The sequence below is a fragment of the Filicampus tigris genome, chromosome 2 (genome assembly GCF_054856515.1).
Source record: "Filicampus tigris isolate MCC_2025a chromosome 2, RoL_Ftig_1.0, whole genome shotgun sequence".
In the NCBI taxonomy this organism is placed as follows: Eukaryota; Metazoa; Chordata; class Actinopteri; order Syngnathiformes; family Syngnathidae; genus Filicampus; species Filicampus tigris.
The window spans coordinates 18576857-18591631 of record NC_141218.1 but is presented as its reverse complement, the minus strand read 5'-3'; the positions used below and the strand labels follow the sequence as shown (position 1 = coordinate 18591631).

At 40.5% G+C, this 14775-nt stretch overlaps 1 protein-coding gene across 2 annotated transcripts; it reads right to left on the bottom strand.

Annotated features, from left to right (window-relative positions):
- Positions 1-34: 34 nt before the first annotated feature.
- Positions 35-14475, bottom strand: stag3 (STAG3 cohesin complex component). Of its 2 annotated transcripts, XM_086024299.1 has the most exons (31): positions 14335-14475; positions 13881-13964; positions 13687-13774; positions 13340-13564; positions 12638-12734; positions 12359-12435; positions 12037-12241; positions 11660-11811; positions 11226-11423; positions 10165-10263; positions 9850-9929; positions 9593-9700; positions 9372-9459; positions 9136-9238; positions 8878-8981; positions 8489-8581; positions 8266-8358; positions 7825-8022; positions 7437-7501; positions 7241-7328; positions 7083-7160; positions 6911-7003; positions 6641-6803; positions 5270-5397; positions 4659-4760; positions 3296-3429; positions 3070-3192; positions 2509-2675; positions 1805-2000; positions 765-845; positions 35-688 (listed from the first exon to the last, which is right to left on the bottom strand). In XM_086024299.1, exons 2-31 carry the CDS (start codon positions 13928-13930, stop codon positions 577-579), a joined length of 3588 nt encoding a protein of 1195 aa, XP_085880425.1. In that variant the 5' UTR covers positions 13931-13964; positions 14335-14475; the 3' UTR covers positions 35-576. The 2 variants fall into 2 exon arrangements, with proteins under 2 accessions (XP_085880425.1, XP_085880426.1); XM_086024300.1 differs by lacking the exon at positions 13881-13964 and having other exon boundaries at positions 14335-14464.
- Between the last annotated feature and the right edge of the window lie 300 nt (positions 14476-14775).

Genomic DNA, 14775 nt, shown 5'->3' with positions numbered 1-14775 from the left:
CGGTATTACAAAAACTGCAAATTTCAAATATGCCTCATTTCCTCATGCAACACATTTTATTTGTACATTCATATCAAACATCCATGTGCTGAAAAATATTATTTCATGTCATCTGTTTAATAGTTTGAACATGGTTTGTTTTTATACATGCACGACAAACATCTTCAATTCATTTGAATAACTAAACTTTTTGAAACGCATATGATTAAATTAGCAAGAAATGGCACGCATCCTCTGCCAAATAAAAAACTCACAGCAGCAGGGATCAAAATATAACATCTTTTGAACATTTTTCCTACAGTATCAAATCAATAACATTAGGATTTTTTTCTCTTATCCATTTCATTCTGCTTGTCAATGCTATGGCAATTCATGGCCAAAATCATTTAGGAACACGTCTTAACTTATAACATACAAAGTACACACGTTATCAAAAATTCATTGTGGTCTTGTGTTTCTTCAAACATTACAAAGGATACTTTCTTAACAGGGGGAAGGCTGCATGGAGCAAAACAACAACAACAAAACAAAAAAGCGAGGATAATTCAAGTCACATTGTCACACAGTATATGGCAACTAATTGATATTGTTTTGTTTTACTGCCATCAATGAAGAATCACTTTCGTATTCGTCAGACTCGGCTTCCTCCTGCTCTATCAAGTAATCCTCGTCCTCGATCAGCGAAAGTCTGCAGACACAAGAAAATATGCAGATGTAATAATTGTGGCGCGACACAATACTTAAGATTTCCCAAATCGCCTTACAAGGTGAGCTGGGTGTTTAGTTCTTTCTGATCTACGGCGGAGGTCAATCTCTTGGTGGGCATCAGGTCTGCCATCTCGGATCTGAAAAGCGTGGGTCAGTCTCAAATGAACACCAAGATCCATGTGAGCCATTTTTGTTTTTCCACTACTGTTTTGTCAGCTAACTTGAGTCTACTATCAGTCAACACCAGAGGTACGGACTGGGGAGCCACGACTGGGGGCCATAAGCAACCAGTCAGAAGATTTAACCCGGACTACAATACAATTCTAAAAACAAGCAAAACCTGATAAGAACTGTTGTAAATAAACACATATAACCCCTTGATGCCCACTGTACATCATACCTTTATTAATCACAATGTTTCATAAATGAATTTTACCTTCTAAGTTTATAAAAAGAATGAAATGGCCCCTGACTGGAAAAAAGGTTCTCCACCCAAGTCTAGACATGTATCCCCTTCTTCCCCATTTTCCTTTGCTATTGAGTCTTTTCTGGAACATGTCTTTTTTCCAGGTCTCAAATTGGCTAAAATTAGCTTTTAGCCATTTGGTCGTACTGCCTGCTAATCAGTGGTGCTTTTGATAACGTATTTTTCCAAGTGTTTTAGATATTGATGGACCTTATTTAGACCCATTACTGGGTACATATCGCTGGCGTTGGACCAAAACCTTGTACCTCCTAAATAGTAACTTTTTAGGAGACCCCAAAAATGGCAAGTTTGTTCAACCATTAGCATTGCATCGCGAAGTAGAGCAAGCCATTTTCAACACTTTAGACTGGTCAATAATACAGAAAAGTAACACCCACGTGTGTGCACTCGCCAGCAGTATAGATTTTTTTTTTAAAATATGAAATTCACCAAAATATGACTCATGAGGTTTTGGCCCGACGCCAGCGATATGTGAAATCAGGCCTTGGTGGCAGGCTATTTGTAGAATTAGAAATTCCTAACACAAAGTAGCTGTTGTGGCCAGGCTCTGGCATGTGGCTACTATTCAAGAAACAATCATGAGATTTAAATAAACAAAAAAACACGCACCCCAAGAAGAAATCATCCTCAAACTCCTGTTCAGTTAAACCGCTGCCAACATCGGATTGCATGACGACGTCTTCCCTGGGCCCAACCTTCTTGTGAGGTTGCTTGAGGGTAGTGGAGGTGAGGACTGGGGTGGGCAGCCCACTGTGGATACTGCTGCTATCCGACCAGAATTCTTTCTTGGAGCTGGCCACAGAACCTAAATGAGGCACAAGTGAGAGCCTTACCCACCTGTGTGTCTTTGTTCATCAGTCTTTTCAAGCAATTTCAATGATACATTTTCAAGCTTTTATTGTACATTTGCCGATTCATCCAAAAATGTGTTTGTACAAAGAGAAGCATCCACCGCAGTGGGTGGCTCCCCCATCTGCAGTTCAGTCAATAAACGCCCCGTGCCATTACAGTACTTGCGGCGTTGAGATTCTACATTTTTAGACCCAATCACAAAATTGAAGCACTTTAAATGACTATAAACTAAACTAAAATGTCAGGTTGATGTGAAACCGCAGCCAGATTTACTGTTGTGGGCTATGAAACTACCATTGACACTTTCAAAATAAAGTCATTCAGTGTTTGCATGCACCTGTGTGGAAACCCATTTGCATGCTTTTCTGCCAGAATGGTTCAGCTTTGAAGCAATTCTAAAAGCAGTTTTCAAATGAAAAATGAATGTCAAATAAACAGTATCAATATGATTGTTTTCCAACCTTGAGCACTGGTCTTCTGACGTTTGGCGACAGCGATGCTTTGTGGACTGACGGCTTCAACTTCCTCCCGCAACTTGGCAGGCCTGCCTTTCAAGGAGTGCTGATACATGCTGACTGGTTGCCAGGAGAGGGCAGCAGCGGGACACTGAGATTCCAGGAACGCTACCCTGAAAGGGGATAAAGATCTAGGTCTGCAGCAACTGAATATTATTAGTATCAAGCATCCTACCAATTAATCAAGTAATTGGATGACCACCGATTTTGAGTGTGTGTCAGCAAATGGCGATGGCTGTTAGCTCTGGTTAGGTGTTGAGGGACTGGGCATGAGTTGTGGCCGACTGCAGTTTGTGTAAAACGTTTGTAGATGTGGATGCAATCAAATAATTCGAGTAAATCAATTTATCATTTAGCCCTACAAAGACCAAATTCAATATTTGTATTTTACAATAGCATTTCTTTAAAAAGCGTTTTTCCTTCCTAAAACAGTATTTAATACATCTGAGCACACATGCAATCCACACTGAGTGTGGCGTGGTCATGCGTGTGAGGATGAGAGCTCACAGCAGGTCCTTGTCCTGTGGCAGCAGTTTAAAACTGAACACGCTGAGAATCTCCAAGAAGGCCACATTAGGGTGCTGCTCTTCGCCTTCTTGACGTGCCTGGAAGGCAAAACGTATGCCGTCCCTGATGGCGCAAATAACAAACACCACCAACCATGTGAACTCGCACCTATCACCAGGTTTATGGCAATGCTGTTTGTTGTTTTGTGCGCGTGTGTGTTACTCACATGTGCAGTGCTACCAGTGCTTTGCGAATATTTTGAAGGTTATTGTCAAAAGTCATGGCGAGCTTCCTGGCCAAATCTGTGATCTCGTCAGTATCCTTCCTACTGCTCCCCTCTGTCAGCATCTCTGTGAACAGCTGGATAAACATTTATGGGCAATCATCAAGGGATTGATCAATTGTCAATGCAAAAGTGTTGTCATACGTGATTTAAACATACTTTGAAATTGGTTTTATAGTCAGTAGCTGATTTCACACTGCCTGCAAAATTTTTCACCGGTAGTATGGAAGCTCTGACAGAGGCAGGATGCCGCCAGTGTGTACTGGAATTCCTGATGCTGACTTTTCCCAACAGCTCCTCTTTTATTGTCGTGTGTGTGTGTGTGTGTGTGTGTGTGTGTGTGTGCGTGTATATATATATATATATATATTATTAGTGCTGTCAAACGATTAATTTAAAAAAAATAATTAATCGCAAAATGTTCCATAATTAATCGCGATTAATTAAAAAAATAAAATAACAAATAAATAAAATAAAAGTATATTTTGATTCAAAGACTGTTCTAATAGCTTTCTCTGATCCTTGAAAACAATTCTTTTCCAGCTTTTGATCCGACGTGAGAAAGCATAAATCAGTGATCACAAATCACATATCTTGCACATATCACTTCATCTTTTCATGTTTCATTATACAATGATATGTAAACAGGTGGACGGCACTTGATCAATAAACGTATCCAGACACTAAAATACATTTAAAAAAGTATATAAAAAAAATAAAGCCTACCAACCAACTAAAACAAAGCATATTTTTCCTACCCCAAAATTGCATTCTACAAAAATTGCAATGTCCATTTGAATTTTCTTAATTGTTCAGCCCTTTCTCTGAACCATTCAATATTATTTTTAACATGTAATAATTGGTGCACCGTGAGTATCTTTAGGAACATTCTAAGGTGTGCATCTCTCCAAAAAAGACGATTCGATAAGTTACGTGCGAAACAATTCAAATACAGCTCGATCTGAAAGTGGCACGATTCGATTCGGTTCGACTCAGTGAGATTACGATTCGATTCGATATAGTATGGCTCAGTTCGATAGTGTATGATCCAATGACTATTTAGTTGTTGTATTACACACATTGGAATGAATTTATCAGTACTGTAAATGTGCCAATTCCTTCTGAGATACAGCTCTCCAAAAAAAGATGATTCGATATGTATCTCGATATATTTCAAAGTGAAGCGATACGATTCGGTTCAATTCGATGCACTTGCGCCTTTTAAATCAAAAAACAGTTTTCTGTTTTTTTGTTGCACCCCTGCTGCTAACCGAAACTGCTGCATGAGCATACATGCATGGGATACCTGCTGCATACTGAGGCAGAGAGTCCGGGCGCTCAGTACAGGATTGATGAGCTTTGTTTGCGTTATGGTATCTTTGATGATGTCACCAAAGTCCTTAAAATTCTGTGGGAAAAAACAGGAAAAACAGAAACTACTTAAGAAACAAAAACAAGAGCAGTCAGTAGAGCGCCGTCCTCCTCCAAGGCCTTAAACATTTGGCACCAAAGAATTTGAACATTTCGGTCTATTAGCTCTCTCCTACCATAATGAAAATGTTAAGCTTATTGAAAATGGATGAATCTAGTAAAGCCAATTACTGCCACCTTGTATTATTTTTTTCTTATGAAGGATAAAATGATTTATTTTTTATTTAACATTTATTATTATAATAGCTTTGTGACATCGTCAAAGTGCTGATTCTTAACAGCACAAACATTATTTTGGAAGAAACATGCCATCATGACAATTACAGGTGGATTCATCAAAAACAAAAACCCAATCCTATGAAGCATCCTCGGTAGATTCTGCGTGGCTTCTTTTCAGAGATCTTCAGATTAACATTGTCTCATCAGATTTGAACAACTCTGCATATTTACCGCACGGCCAATGAAGGATGTTTTTTGGAGTTGTACCTTGTCGTAGTACTTGAAGACGGTTGTGGCAGCGGTGAGGTCCATCACGCCGAAGATGACCAACTTACAGTAGCCGGCAAGCTGGTTGCGCTTCTTGTGAAGTTTTTTGATCTCCTCCTCCTGCTGTTCTGTTGATGAAAAACAAGCCACAGTGGAGTAGGTGTGAAAGGAGGAAAAAGGTTCAGACAAACCAAAAATACCACCAAATCAAAGAGGTAATTACAGACATCTGTAATTTTTTTCCTGAGGGCTAAAATAAATTTGTGTCTATTTGAGATGTGGCATTTATGTTCAAATTATCTTTCAAAGTGGAAAGAACTGGTCCACACTGGTCAACAACTTTTTTTTAATCAGAGATGCAGGTAAACTTTTGTAGATGATTTTTTTTAAGTGCTGATTCCGAACCTGCTCATGTTTTTTTCTCTATATAATATACTGTGTAATATAGTCATATTTAGTAATATTTATGAATCAAGGGTTGGGTTCAGCAATAGGTGGATTTTCGTTCTGAAATGTTATAGCTATGAATTACAATACATGTCAAAATATGTATTGCGCAAGCTCTTATAGGTCAAACTTAAAAAAAAAACGAAAATATCTCAAAAATCTGTTGTGCCAAAAAAAGTTAAAGACATTTTTTAAATCAGCGCAAAAATACATTTGGGAACACACTGTATCGTAATGTTAGCATTTATTTCAGGCAATAGCATTTTCCAATAGTAAACAAAGAGATAAACAATTACATACTGGTAGGTTATTTCATATTGTAATTGATAAGAAAGTGTTTCACATACAAAAGAGATAAAGAATATTGCCTGAAAACGAGTTGGAAGACAAAATTCTTATTGAATCCCAACCCCCTCTCACGCCAATATTATTCCAACAAGCTTCTTTGGCGTTGCTTACAGGATCTGGTTCCAAATTATAGCCTATGCATTGCTTGTCTTAAACAATAATAGAAAAACAATTTTGCGACTAAGATGTCCAAATCTTGTATTATTCCATAAAAAAATGAAACAATACCACCAGTGGTAAAACTAGTACGCCAACAAAAATGGTAGAAAGAAAGGGACAGAACCTTCCAGACCATGTGGTTAAATAGCAATTTAAATTTGAGAATATTTTGACATTGACTGTGGATAATGTTAATCACTTCCTTCCTTTATCACACATAAAACCATTTCTGATTAGAATTTGCCGTTGACCACTGTAATTGAAGTACGGGTCTATTAGAGTCTTCTCATTTTCCATAAATGACTAAAAACAATCAAGTAAAGCTTCTTGTTTCTGAGGCAAACACTAGGCTACCTGAATGTGACAGAGATTGGAGACATTTGGACACAATTTGGGCGACATACAACTCTGAAATACCTTCGAACTCGCTTTCGTCCGAGAAGATGTAGTCCAGAAGGAAAGCTGCCATCTGTAGACGCAAGGAGTGAGACGGCAGGTAGTACAAGTTTTGAAGGGCGGGTTGAGAGCGGACAGAATTGGCACTGTAAAGCACCAGGAGGTCACACAGCAACTCAAATGCCTATTGTGGGGGGAGCAAAGACAGTCCATTTGAAGAATTGTACTCATTCACTGTACTTAACTTGTACACATGTTATGTCAAAATAGTGGCGGTGCTGATGCTCAGACCTGATCCCTGATCTCAGCTTGGCCAAGAGACAGGCACACTTGGCAGATTTGGCAGAAGGAGTGCACCTCCTTCTTCAGGCGTTTCACTTCCACCTGAGACAGATAACAGGAAGCATTCGTAAAGTCAAATGGTAAGAATATTCTGAAAAATGCTTCGTTGTCACTCGAGCACCTGGGTTGGAAGAGAGGGCAGATTTACTTTGGCCCACATCAGGTGAAAGGCTGAGCACCTCAAAGCTGCCACCACGAGCTAAAACAAAGCCAACGGACACTTTTGATATTTACTGTTTTCATTATGACACAACACTGTGAGAAGAACTCATCACAGACTTCCTCGTCAAGATGTCTGGACTTCATCCGGCTTTGAAGAAGGTCCATGCAGGAATCAAACAGCCTTTCACCTGACAGGTTTTTGGCACTGAAACAAACATAATTGTGCGGGATTATATTTAGACCCCCCACACTCCCCACCATGCTTTCTTAAATGGCTAGCTGTTATAAGTAAATACTCTAGTGTGATCCATACCTGACTAAGGCTGCGATCCTTTTCAAGGCCATGGCAGCACTGAAAACATCATCGTCAGTTGGGGCCTGGGTCCAAACACAAATGCAAGCGACAGACAAGACAAGAGACAAGGGCGCTGCAAATTTCATCACCTCAAGTAAGTACACATTAACAGCAGACAGTAATGCAGGTTAATGTGAGACTAAAAGAGCTCCCTTGCCCTATGCTGACCTTCCTCCGATCCTGTGGTGGTGTAGTACACCTCATTCAAAAACATTTTCAAAATTCCTTCAATAAAGACAATATTTAACTTTGACTTGCAGCCTTGGGAGTGGTTCAGAATTAGCCACTTTTCTATTGTGCAACCACAAACAATAAATGCATCGAATGAAAGTGTAGTCTGTCCAACCTGCATCAGGTCACTGTAATAGGAGTTGAAGTGCTCAGTCAGGCTGTCAAACAGCTGACTAAACGCCAGGTGAGAGCGGGAGGAGGAGTGGCTGTCGGAGCAGAGCATGTCAACCAGTTTGCTGCACGCGTCCAACACGGCGTTATCAGTGTGCTTCTCTACAATCAGGCATATTTGATGCAGCAGCTGGTCCAGATGCTGTTCACGATCAACATACAAATGTGAGAAAAAAAAGCTGAGAAAGGAGAAGAATAAATCGCAGGTCCAATGTAAAAGAAAAAAGGTGTTTTACTAGAGAGCTTTCATGTAAGTGTAGCCTAGGAGAGGCGCAACAATTCAAGGTGATGTAACGAAAGAAAAACTGGCACAAAAGCCACGGCTCTTCGGGTAACACAGTTAGGTTAGGAGCTTTCGTTAGTTGCTAGTAGGAAAATGGGACACCTTCTCCATCCACTGTGCGCTGCTGTACATGTCCAGGTCGAAGTAGAGCGGCGCTTGGAGGAGGAGCCTTACTTTCCCTGTGTCTGCCGAGTACTGCGCAGAGGGAGCAAACACACATATAAATGTTCAATCTCGAATGGCAAATGAGCCGCAGCTTGAGGAAAATGCACAACATAATATCCCACGTTTGTTTTGGGCTCGACAAAGTAACCGCGACTGTTACCTTGGCCAGCAGCTGTGTCATTAAAGGGATGAAATGTGCCGTGATACGCTGCCTGTCTTGTTCCCGGGTCTTCTTTTGCTTTGCACTCAGGTCCTTAGTTGGAACAGATGAACACAAATCAATTTTGACAAAAAGTCTTCGCATAACTAGCTTCGAGTAGATTGATGCGGTGAGGGAAGACTTGTCTTGCGCCTGCTGCACACTGGAAACGTGATTGAACGGAGTTCAACTGTTGCACACTTAAACTATTTATTTGCAATTAGCTTTCATGACCGCTGGCAACCCATTTTGCTGCATTCCGAAAAGTAGATAGCACATGAACGGCTTTGCGGCGTCGCAGATGTAATAGCAAATGACAAATGGTATGTCTTTCCACACGAGGTCCCCACCTTCTTGACCGAGATTCTCCCAACGGGTGGGGTCGCCTGTGCTGCCCGTTGGATCGCACATGTCATCAATTCGATGAGTGCGTCCTCCTCCTCGTTCATCAAACCTGACCACACAAGAGCCGATGGTTTAGAAGCTCGAGAAAAAAAAAAAAAAATCTTTTTTGTTGTTGTTTTCATGTGTACTGAGGTGATCTCTCAAAAGTGGACCGGAGCACAAATTTGGGCTGTTTGTGAGTGTGTGTGATTTTAATTCCTCACCATCTTCCTGTAGCAAAAGATTTGTCATGCACTCCCAGTCTTTTAATTCGGAACCTGCAGCATTCCACAGGCTGTCCACCAGGTAAGTTCCATGCTCGTGGAACTGTCCACAAGTGGAAAATAGGAGTAGGTCAAGGAAATGTATTCATCCGATACAGTTTTCTTGTTAAACTAAAGGATAAAAAAAAAAAAGTCTGAAAAATAAACAAAGAGAAACAAAGAGGAAAGGAAGCTACCTCACTCTGGATGTAAAAGGCGATGAGGACTTGGAAAAAGGCAGAATTGGTGCCCCTCTCGTTCTCACTGTCAATTGTACTTTTCAGCCTACGACAAACATGCAACACAAACAACATCAACCACTTCTGGGGAAAAAATAAAATTTACATTGTTAAAACAGATCTTACTGTGGCTTTTGCACATTAATATAAAAGGAATTAAATGAGGGGGAAAAAAGTACTTCATATATAGGAACAAGCCGGCCGTGGACGCCAAACTGCGATTTGCAGCGTAAACTAGAGGATAGATTTGAGCACAGTCCTCCTCCTGCAGGCCTTCATCCGTGCCCCTGTACATGCACACAAATCAAGTTCAGTTGAAGTTGGACTCCTGTCAGGTGTACTGGCCTTTTTTTTTCCTTTTAAGAAGACACACGTAATGTGTAATTTCAAACTTTTGTCATTTTTATCAACAACACCCTCTCAATGTGCCACTCACTGATGGATTTGCAGCAACAGCTTGACCACTTCCACAGCAACCTCATAGTCCTTGTCCATCACCATGTTGAGCATCCTCTTCTACACACACACAGACACACGAACTGCATTTACCTGGCAAACCACAGTTAAAGTGGATAATTGACTTAATTACAGCATTAACATTAATTCACCCCTGATTTGAAGCCCGGCAGGAGGAGATTATAACAAGACATAGGGTCTTAAAAAATGTATGCAGTATGAATAAAATAAATCGTAGATAAAAAAACAAACATATGCCAAGCAAACAGCTAGTCAATCCAGAGGGACATCTCACTTTAAATCTTCTGGTGAAAAGTTCCAGGTGGCCAATAAACCCCTTCTCCTCATAGAGACGCTGTAGGCTTCGCACACACTGCAGACGCACCACACTTTTCTGCAGGACAACAGACAGAAGAGAATAACTAGGGTTTACTTTAAGAAACTCCAAACAAGAGCACTCTATTAAGGCTTAAAGAGGGAACTCAAGGCAAACATTTCTTTGCAATAATAAATTCTACTTGCCTCCACTAATCGAAACATACGGAAGAGGATTAGGGACAGTGGGGGGAAAAAAATAAGGTTGGTAAGATTCTCACTTTTATTTCTGAATTCTGACTTTATTCTCAGAATTCTGACTTTAATGTCAGAATTCCGACTTTAAAGTCAGAATCCTGACTTTATGCTCAGAATTCTGACATTAGATTCCAACTTTAAAGTGAGAATTCTCACTTTAAAGTCACAATTCTGATTTTATTCTCAGAATTCTGACTTTAAAGTGGGAATTCTGAAAAGTTGAGAATTCTGACTTTATTCTCAGAATCCTGAGAATAAAGTCAGAACTCTCACTTTTAAGTCAGAATTCTGAGGATAAAGTGAGAATCTTGCCAACCTATTTTTTCCCTAATCCTCTTCCATAGAAACATGTTATTTTGATTGTTGAAATGGTGCAATAAGAAATAAGCAGATTTATCCATCCAATTTCATCAATATGAGGGTGCAGACATTTTGTTCAGTATTGCCCACTACGGTCAAATCACATTGGCAACGTCATGGCTCACCTGCTTCTTGGGTTTGGTCATGTGACGTCCGCAACGTTAGCCCGAAAGCACTTTGACGTCATTTTCAGTCTTAATTCTTATACGACAAACATAATATTAATCATAATACCGTGTTTAGACTCGTGGGAGCACATAGAACATATTATTGCAGAGATCATTTTTGTTGTTGTTTAAACATTTCCAAATTCATTCAGGCTCCTATAATGTCTTAATTTTTGTTTCCTTGTATCCAAAAGAAAACTCATTTTAGTCATTTAGTCTTTCAAAAAAAGAAAGTGAAAGTGACTATAAGGCTCACCTTGTCGTTCATCATCCAGCCCAGATATTTGAGAGAGCCATCATTGAGGAAGCTATCAGGGTCCGTTTTGAGCCACACGCCCAGCTCCTCCATGCAAGCGGCCCTGAGCTCGACCAGACGGTCGCGGTAGCGGTGCACAAAAATGCCCCGAAAGGTGGCGTTCATCATAGACGACAGCTCCTCCTTGTTTTCCAGCAGCTAAGGTGCAATCATACAGTAGCGTAAACAGTACACATGCGAATGTGTTCAACCGGAGTCACCATTTTTTTTAGCCCTTACAAAGATCACAAATAGCAGGACTAAGAAACCAATCTTTTATGACGATCCAAAAAACTGGCACTAAATTGCGTACTCACAATAAGAGATGGAATGACTGTTGGAAACAGGTGTAAAAGTGGACCAGACCAGTGTGTGCGTGTGTGTGTGGTTGTCACCTCACTAATGGAAGCCTTGAGCTCTTCCAGTCGCTGAGAGTCTTGATCCTCCATGTCCTTGCCCTGCTCTAGGGTGTACCGCCGCTGGATGGTTTGCAGCTGAAGAGACACTGCCACAAGCACCTCCGCCATTCCTGACATCAGCTTCATGGCTAACAAGAAACAAAGACACATCTTTAGTCAACCTATCTTACTTGAGGTCATTGAGCTTGCACGCCACATAATAATCATCATACAAAGAATTGACTGGTGAAATTGAGTGACGATTGGGAACTCATCCGGGCACCATTATTATGCTTATATATTACTGTATAAAAGTTGCAAGTTGATACATGCTGCATCTTTTGCGAGAGTCGTTCCAGAAGCGATGTTCTCACCTATCAGGGTGCTGGTGTGTCTGAACGCTCTGACTTGGGAGTCAGACAGCCCGGTGAGGAAAGACAACAAGGAGGGGAAGAGGTAATCATCATAAATGAGACTATTTTGACACAAGCGCACCAGGATGCGGGCAAACTCGCAAAGGCCCGCTCGGAATCGCTTCAGCGAGGGGCTCTTTCTGGACAAAGGGTAGCTCGCTGAACTCTGGAAGAATAGCAAAGACATAGCTTTCATCCCATTCTTTTTTTCCCCCCTAACATATCAATATCCACTTAAACAAAATAACAACAAACTTGCCTAGAATGTTTCTTATTCCCTTACCTCATCAAACTGTCTGGTTAGCGTGGCGATGATTTCTGCATTTTGCATAGAGTCAAGCATCTCTCTGCTAACCACTCCTGGGCAAACAAAATAAGAAATAGTCAACCTTGCCCCTGGCGGGAAAAAAATGCCTGTATTGCCTCTGATAAGGTACCTACAGGATATCTATGCAAAATAGCCTTTGTTGACCCTTTTAAGTTTTATTCAACAATATCTTGGCTATCAGTTGACGCATAGCGCCCCACTTCCCATCATCTGGCCTCCCCCCTAATCCCCGACCTCTGCATCCACAGCACTGAACGATGAAGTTGATGAGCACCAGCAGTCCCTGCTCACGCCTTTGCTTGTAGTAGTCCAGCCATTCGTCAACCACCGTCTATAGAAATGGAGGAGGATAAAGGCAGCCAGATAACTGGATTATGAATAATGTGTGCGGGTGTATAAAACAATGCAGTTGAACCTCCAAAGTTGAAACAATCCATTCTGTGGTGTTGTCTTCACAGAGATGTGTCAAATTTACAACACATTTTCACTTTATAGCTACCCTAATGAAATCATGACTTACAAAGTGTTGAATATTTTACACTCTATTTAATTGTGTTCTTATTGTATGTTTTGTAGAGTACAAGCCTGTAGAGTGCTAGTTTTCTTCTTAAAATAAATGCATGGTACAATTTCTTTGGCCGGTTGGCCTTGGATGGCTGGAACAGATTTCCATTTATTTCAGTGTGGAAGATGATTTGAAATGGGTTATGAGCGTGGTCACAGAACATTTAAACTCACAAGTCAAGGTATATTTTTTTTAGTATGTTGCTGTGGGCATGATAGTTGTTGTGGGCCATCTTGGTGAAGTTGGGGGAATCACAAACTTTCCAGATTTCTGGAATGGAGAATTTTCATCCAGGCTGACAGCAAAAACTTCTCCTATCTCATAGTGCTGTAGCACATGACAACATTGGTCACGATGAAGTATTTGCTCACCACTAGGTCACTCTTTCCTGAACTGACAGCATTGTAGATATCTTTTGCACTGATAGCGTGGTCACCCCTGTTCCCTGCTCTTTCACCAGGCTCGAGTACGGCCTGCCCAGCTGTGCCTTGGGAAGACTCCCGCTCCTGAGAAGCTTCTGGTGTAGAGAAAATGGGGCTACGTGTCAGGTCGGGCGATGCTCTCAATGCATCTTTGCGCCTTGGCTTCTTGGGTTGCTTGTGATGAAAGAGAGACGAAAATTTGAGAGATTTGAAGACGACTGTTGAATCAGTATTAACTATGGCAGGATGAGGATTGACAATTGCTGAGAACCAAGGGTTTGAATTCATTTACTTACCAGTGGGCTCGGCTTGGTCTTTTTTTTACGCTTGGTGGTTTTTACTGGGAGCTCAAAGTCGCTATCTGAATCAGACATATCATCTAAACTGTAGAGGTAGAAGAATGCAAAATATTAAAATTAATGTAAATAGTGTAGGTATACAGTTACACAAGGGATGTCTTTTAGCCTTGTACGTCCATCATCACGCTTACCTAACTAAGTCGGTACTTGACATGGTTGACAAAGAATGTGGAATTTCCATTGGTTATAACTTTGGACAGTTTTGCTGATCAATGCTAACACAAAGCACAAAGAGAGAAACAGAAATGAGCTCGACCAAGGTTATGGGATGCAAGTCTTCCATTTTGTGGAATAACTTGACTTGAAGCTACTCAAGGAATTTACAATTGTTTATAAATTACGAGCACAGGTATCATAAAGCATTTTACTAAAACCGGAGTTGAAATACAGTACGGTACATCGTTTGGTTTTGCTGGAAGACATCACTTGCAGGCAACAATTCTTTGCCACTTCAGCTTCAAATGTATATTAGCTCAATAGCCACAACGCCAACATTACTCATAAGTGTCACTTAACCAACTTTCTAACCAGTTAACAATAATCGGGAAAATTATATCACTACTTTAATTTAAAATGTATGCTTACCCAGTTTACGTCCACCTTTACCCAACGACAGCAAGAGCGCGGAAAGACTACGATTAAACCTCGAGGCCCCGGATTGGCCATAGCCTCATCGGCAGAAGCCGTGATTGGTCCTTGGTCAATTAGTCTTGATTCCAATTGGTAAATCTTGTTACCTGGCAGTTTCCTAAATTAGGCAAACACAGTCAAGACACTCATGAATAATTATTTACAAAGCGTACCGCCCCCCTACTTTTAGACTCTTCTGTATACTCAATTCTGCCTTTACTCTTGACACACTTCTATTAAAAGTTTTTTATCGTTGTTGGTGTTTTTTTTTACAATACAAAAATATCATAAGCATCAAATTTACAAATGAATACTTTTAAATTCATCTCTAACATACGCTTAATAAAAGTAGCAAATATATGCACATCATTACAAAGTACAGTACAGTAATTTGAT

Excerpts from the sequence above, each read along its gene's own strand:
- stag3 (XM_086024299.1), bottom strand. The coding sequence starts at position 13,930 with ATGGAAATTCCACATTCTTTGTCAACCATGTCAAGTACCGACTTAGTT. Across the intron at positions 9,460-9,592 it reads GGCTTGTTCCTATATATGAA|GCTGAAAAGTACAATTGACA; the intron begins GTACTTTTTTCC and ends TGTTTGTCGTAG. Across the intron at positions 7,004-7,082 it reads TGCCCTCTCTTCCAACCCAG|GTGGAAGTGAAACGCCTGAA; the intron begins GTGCTCGAGTGA and ends TATCTGTCTCAG.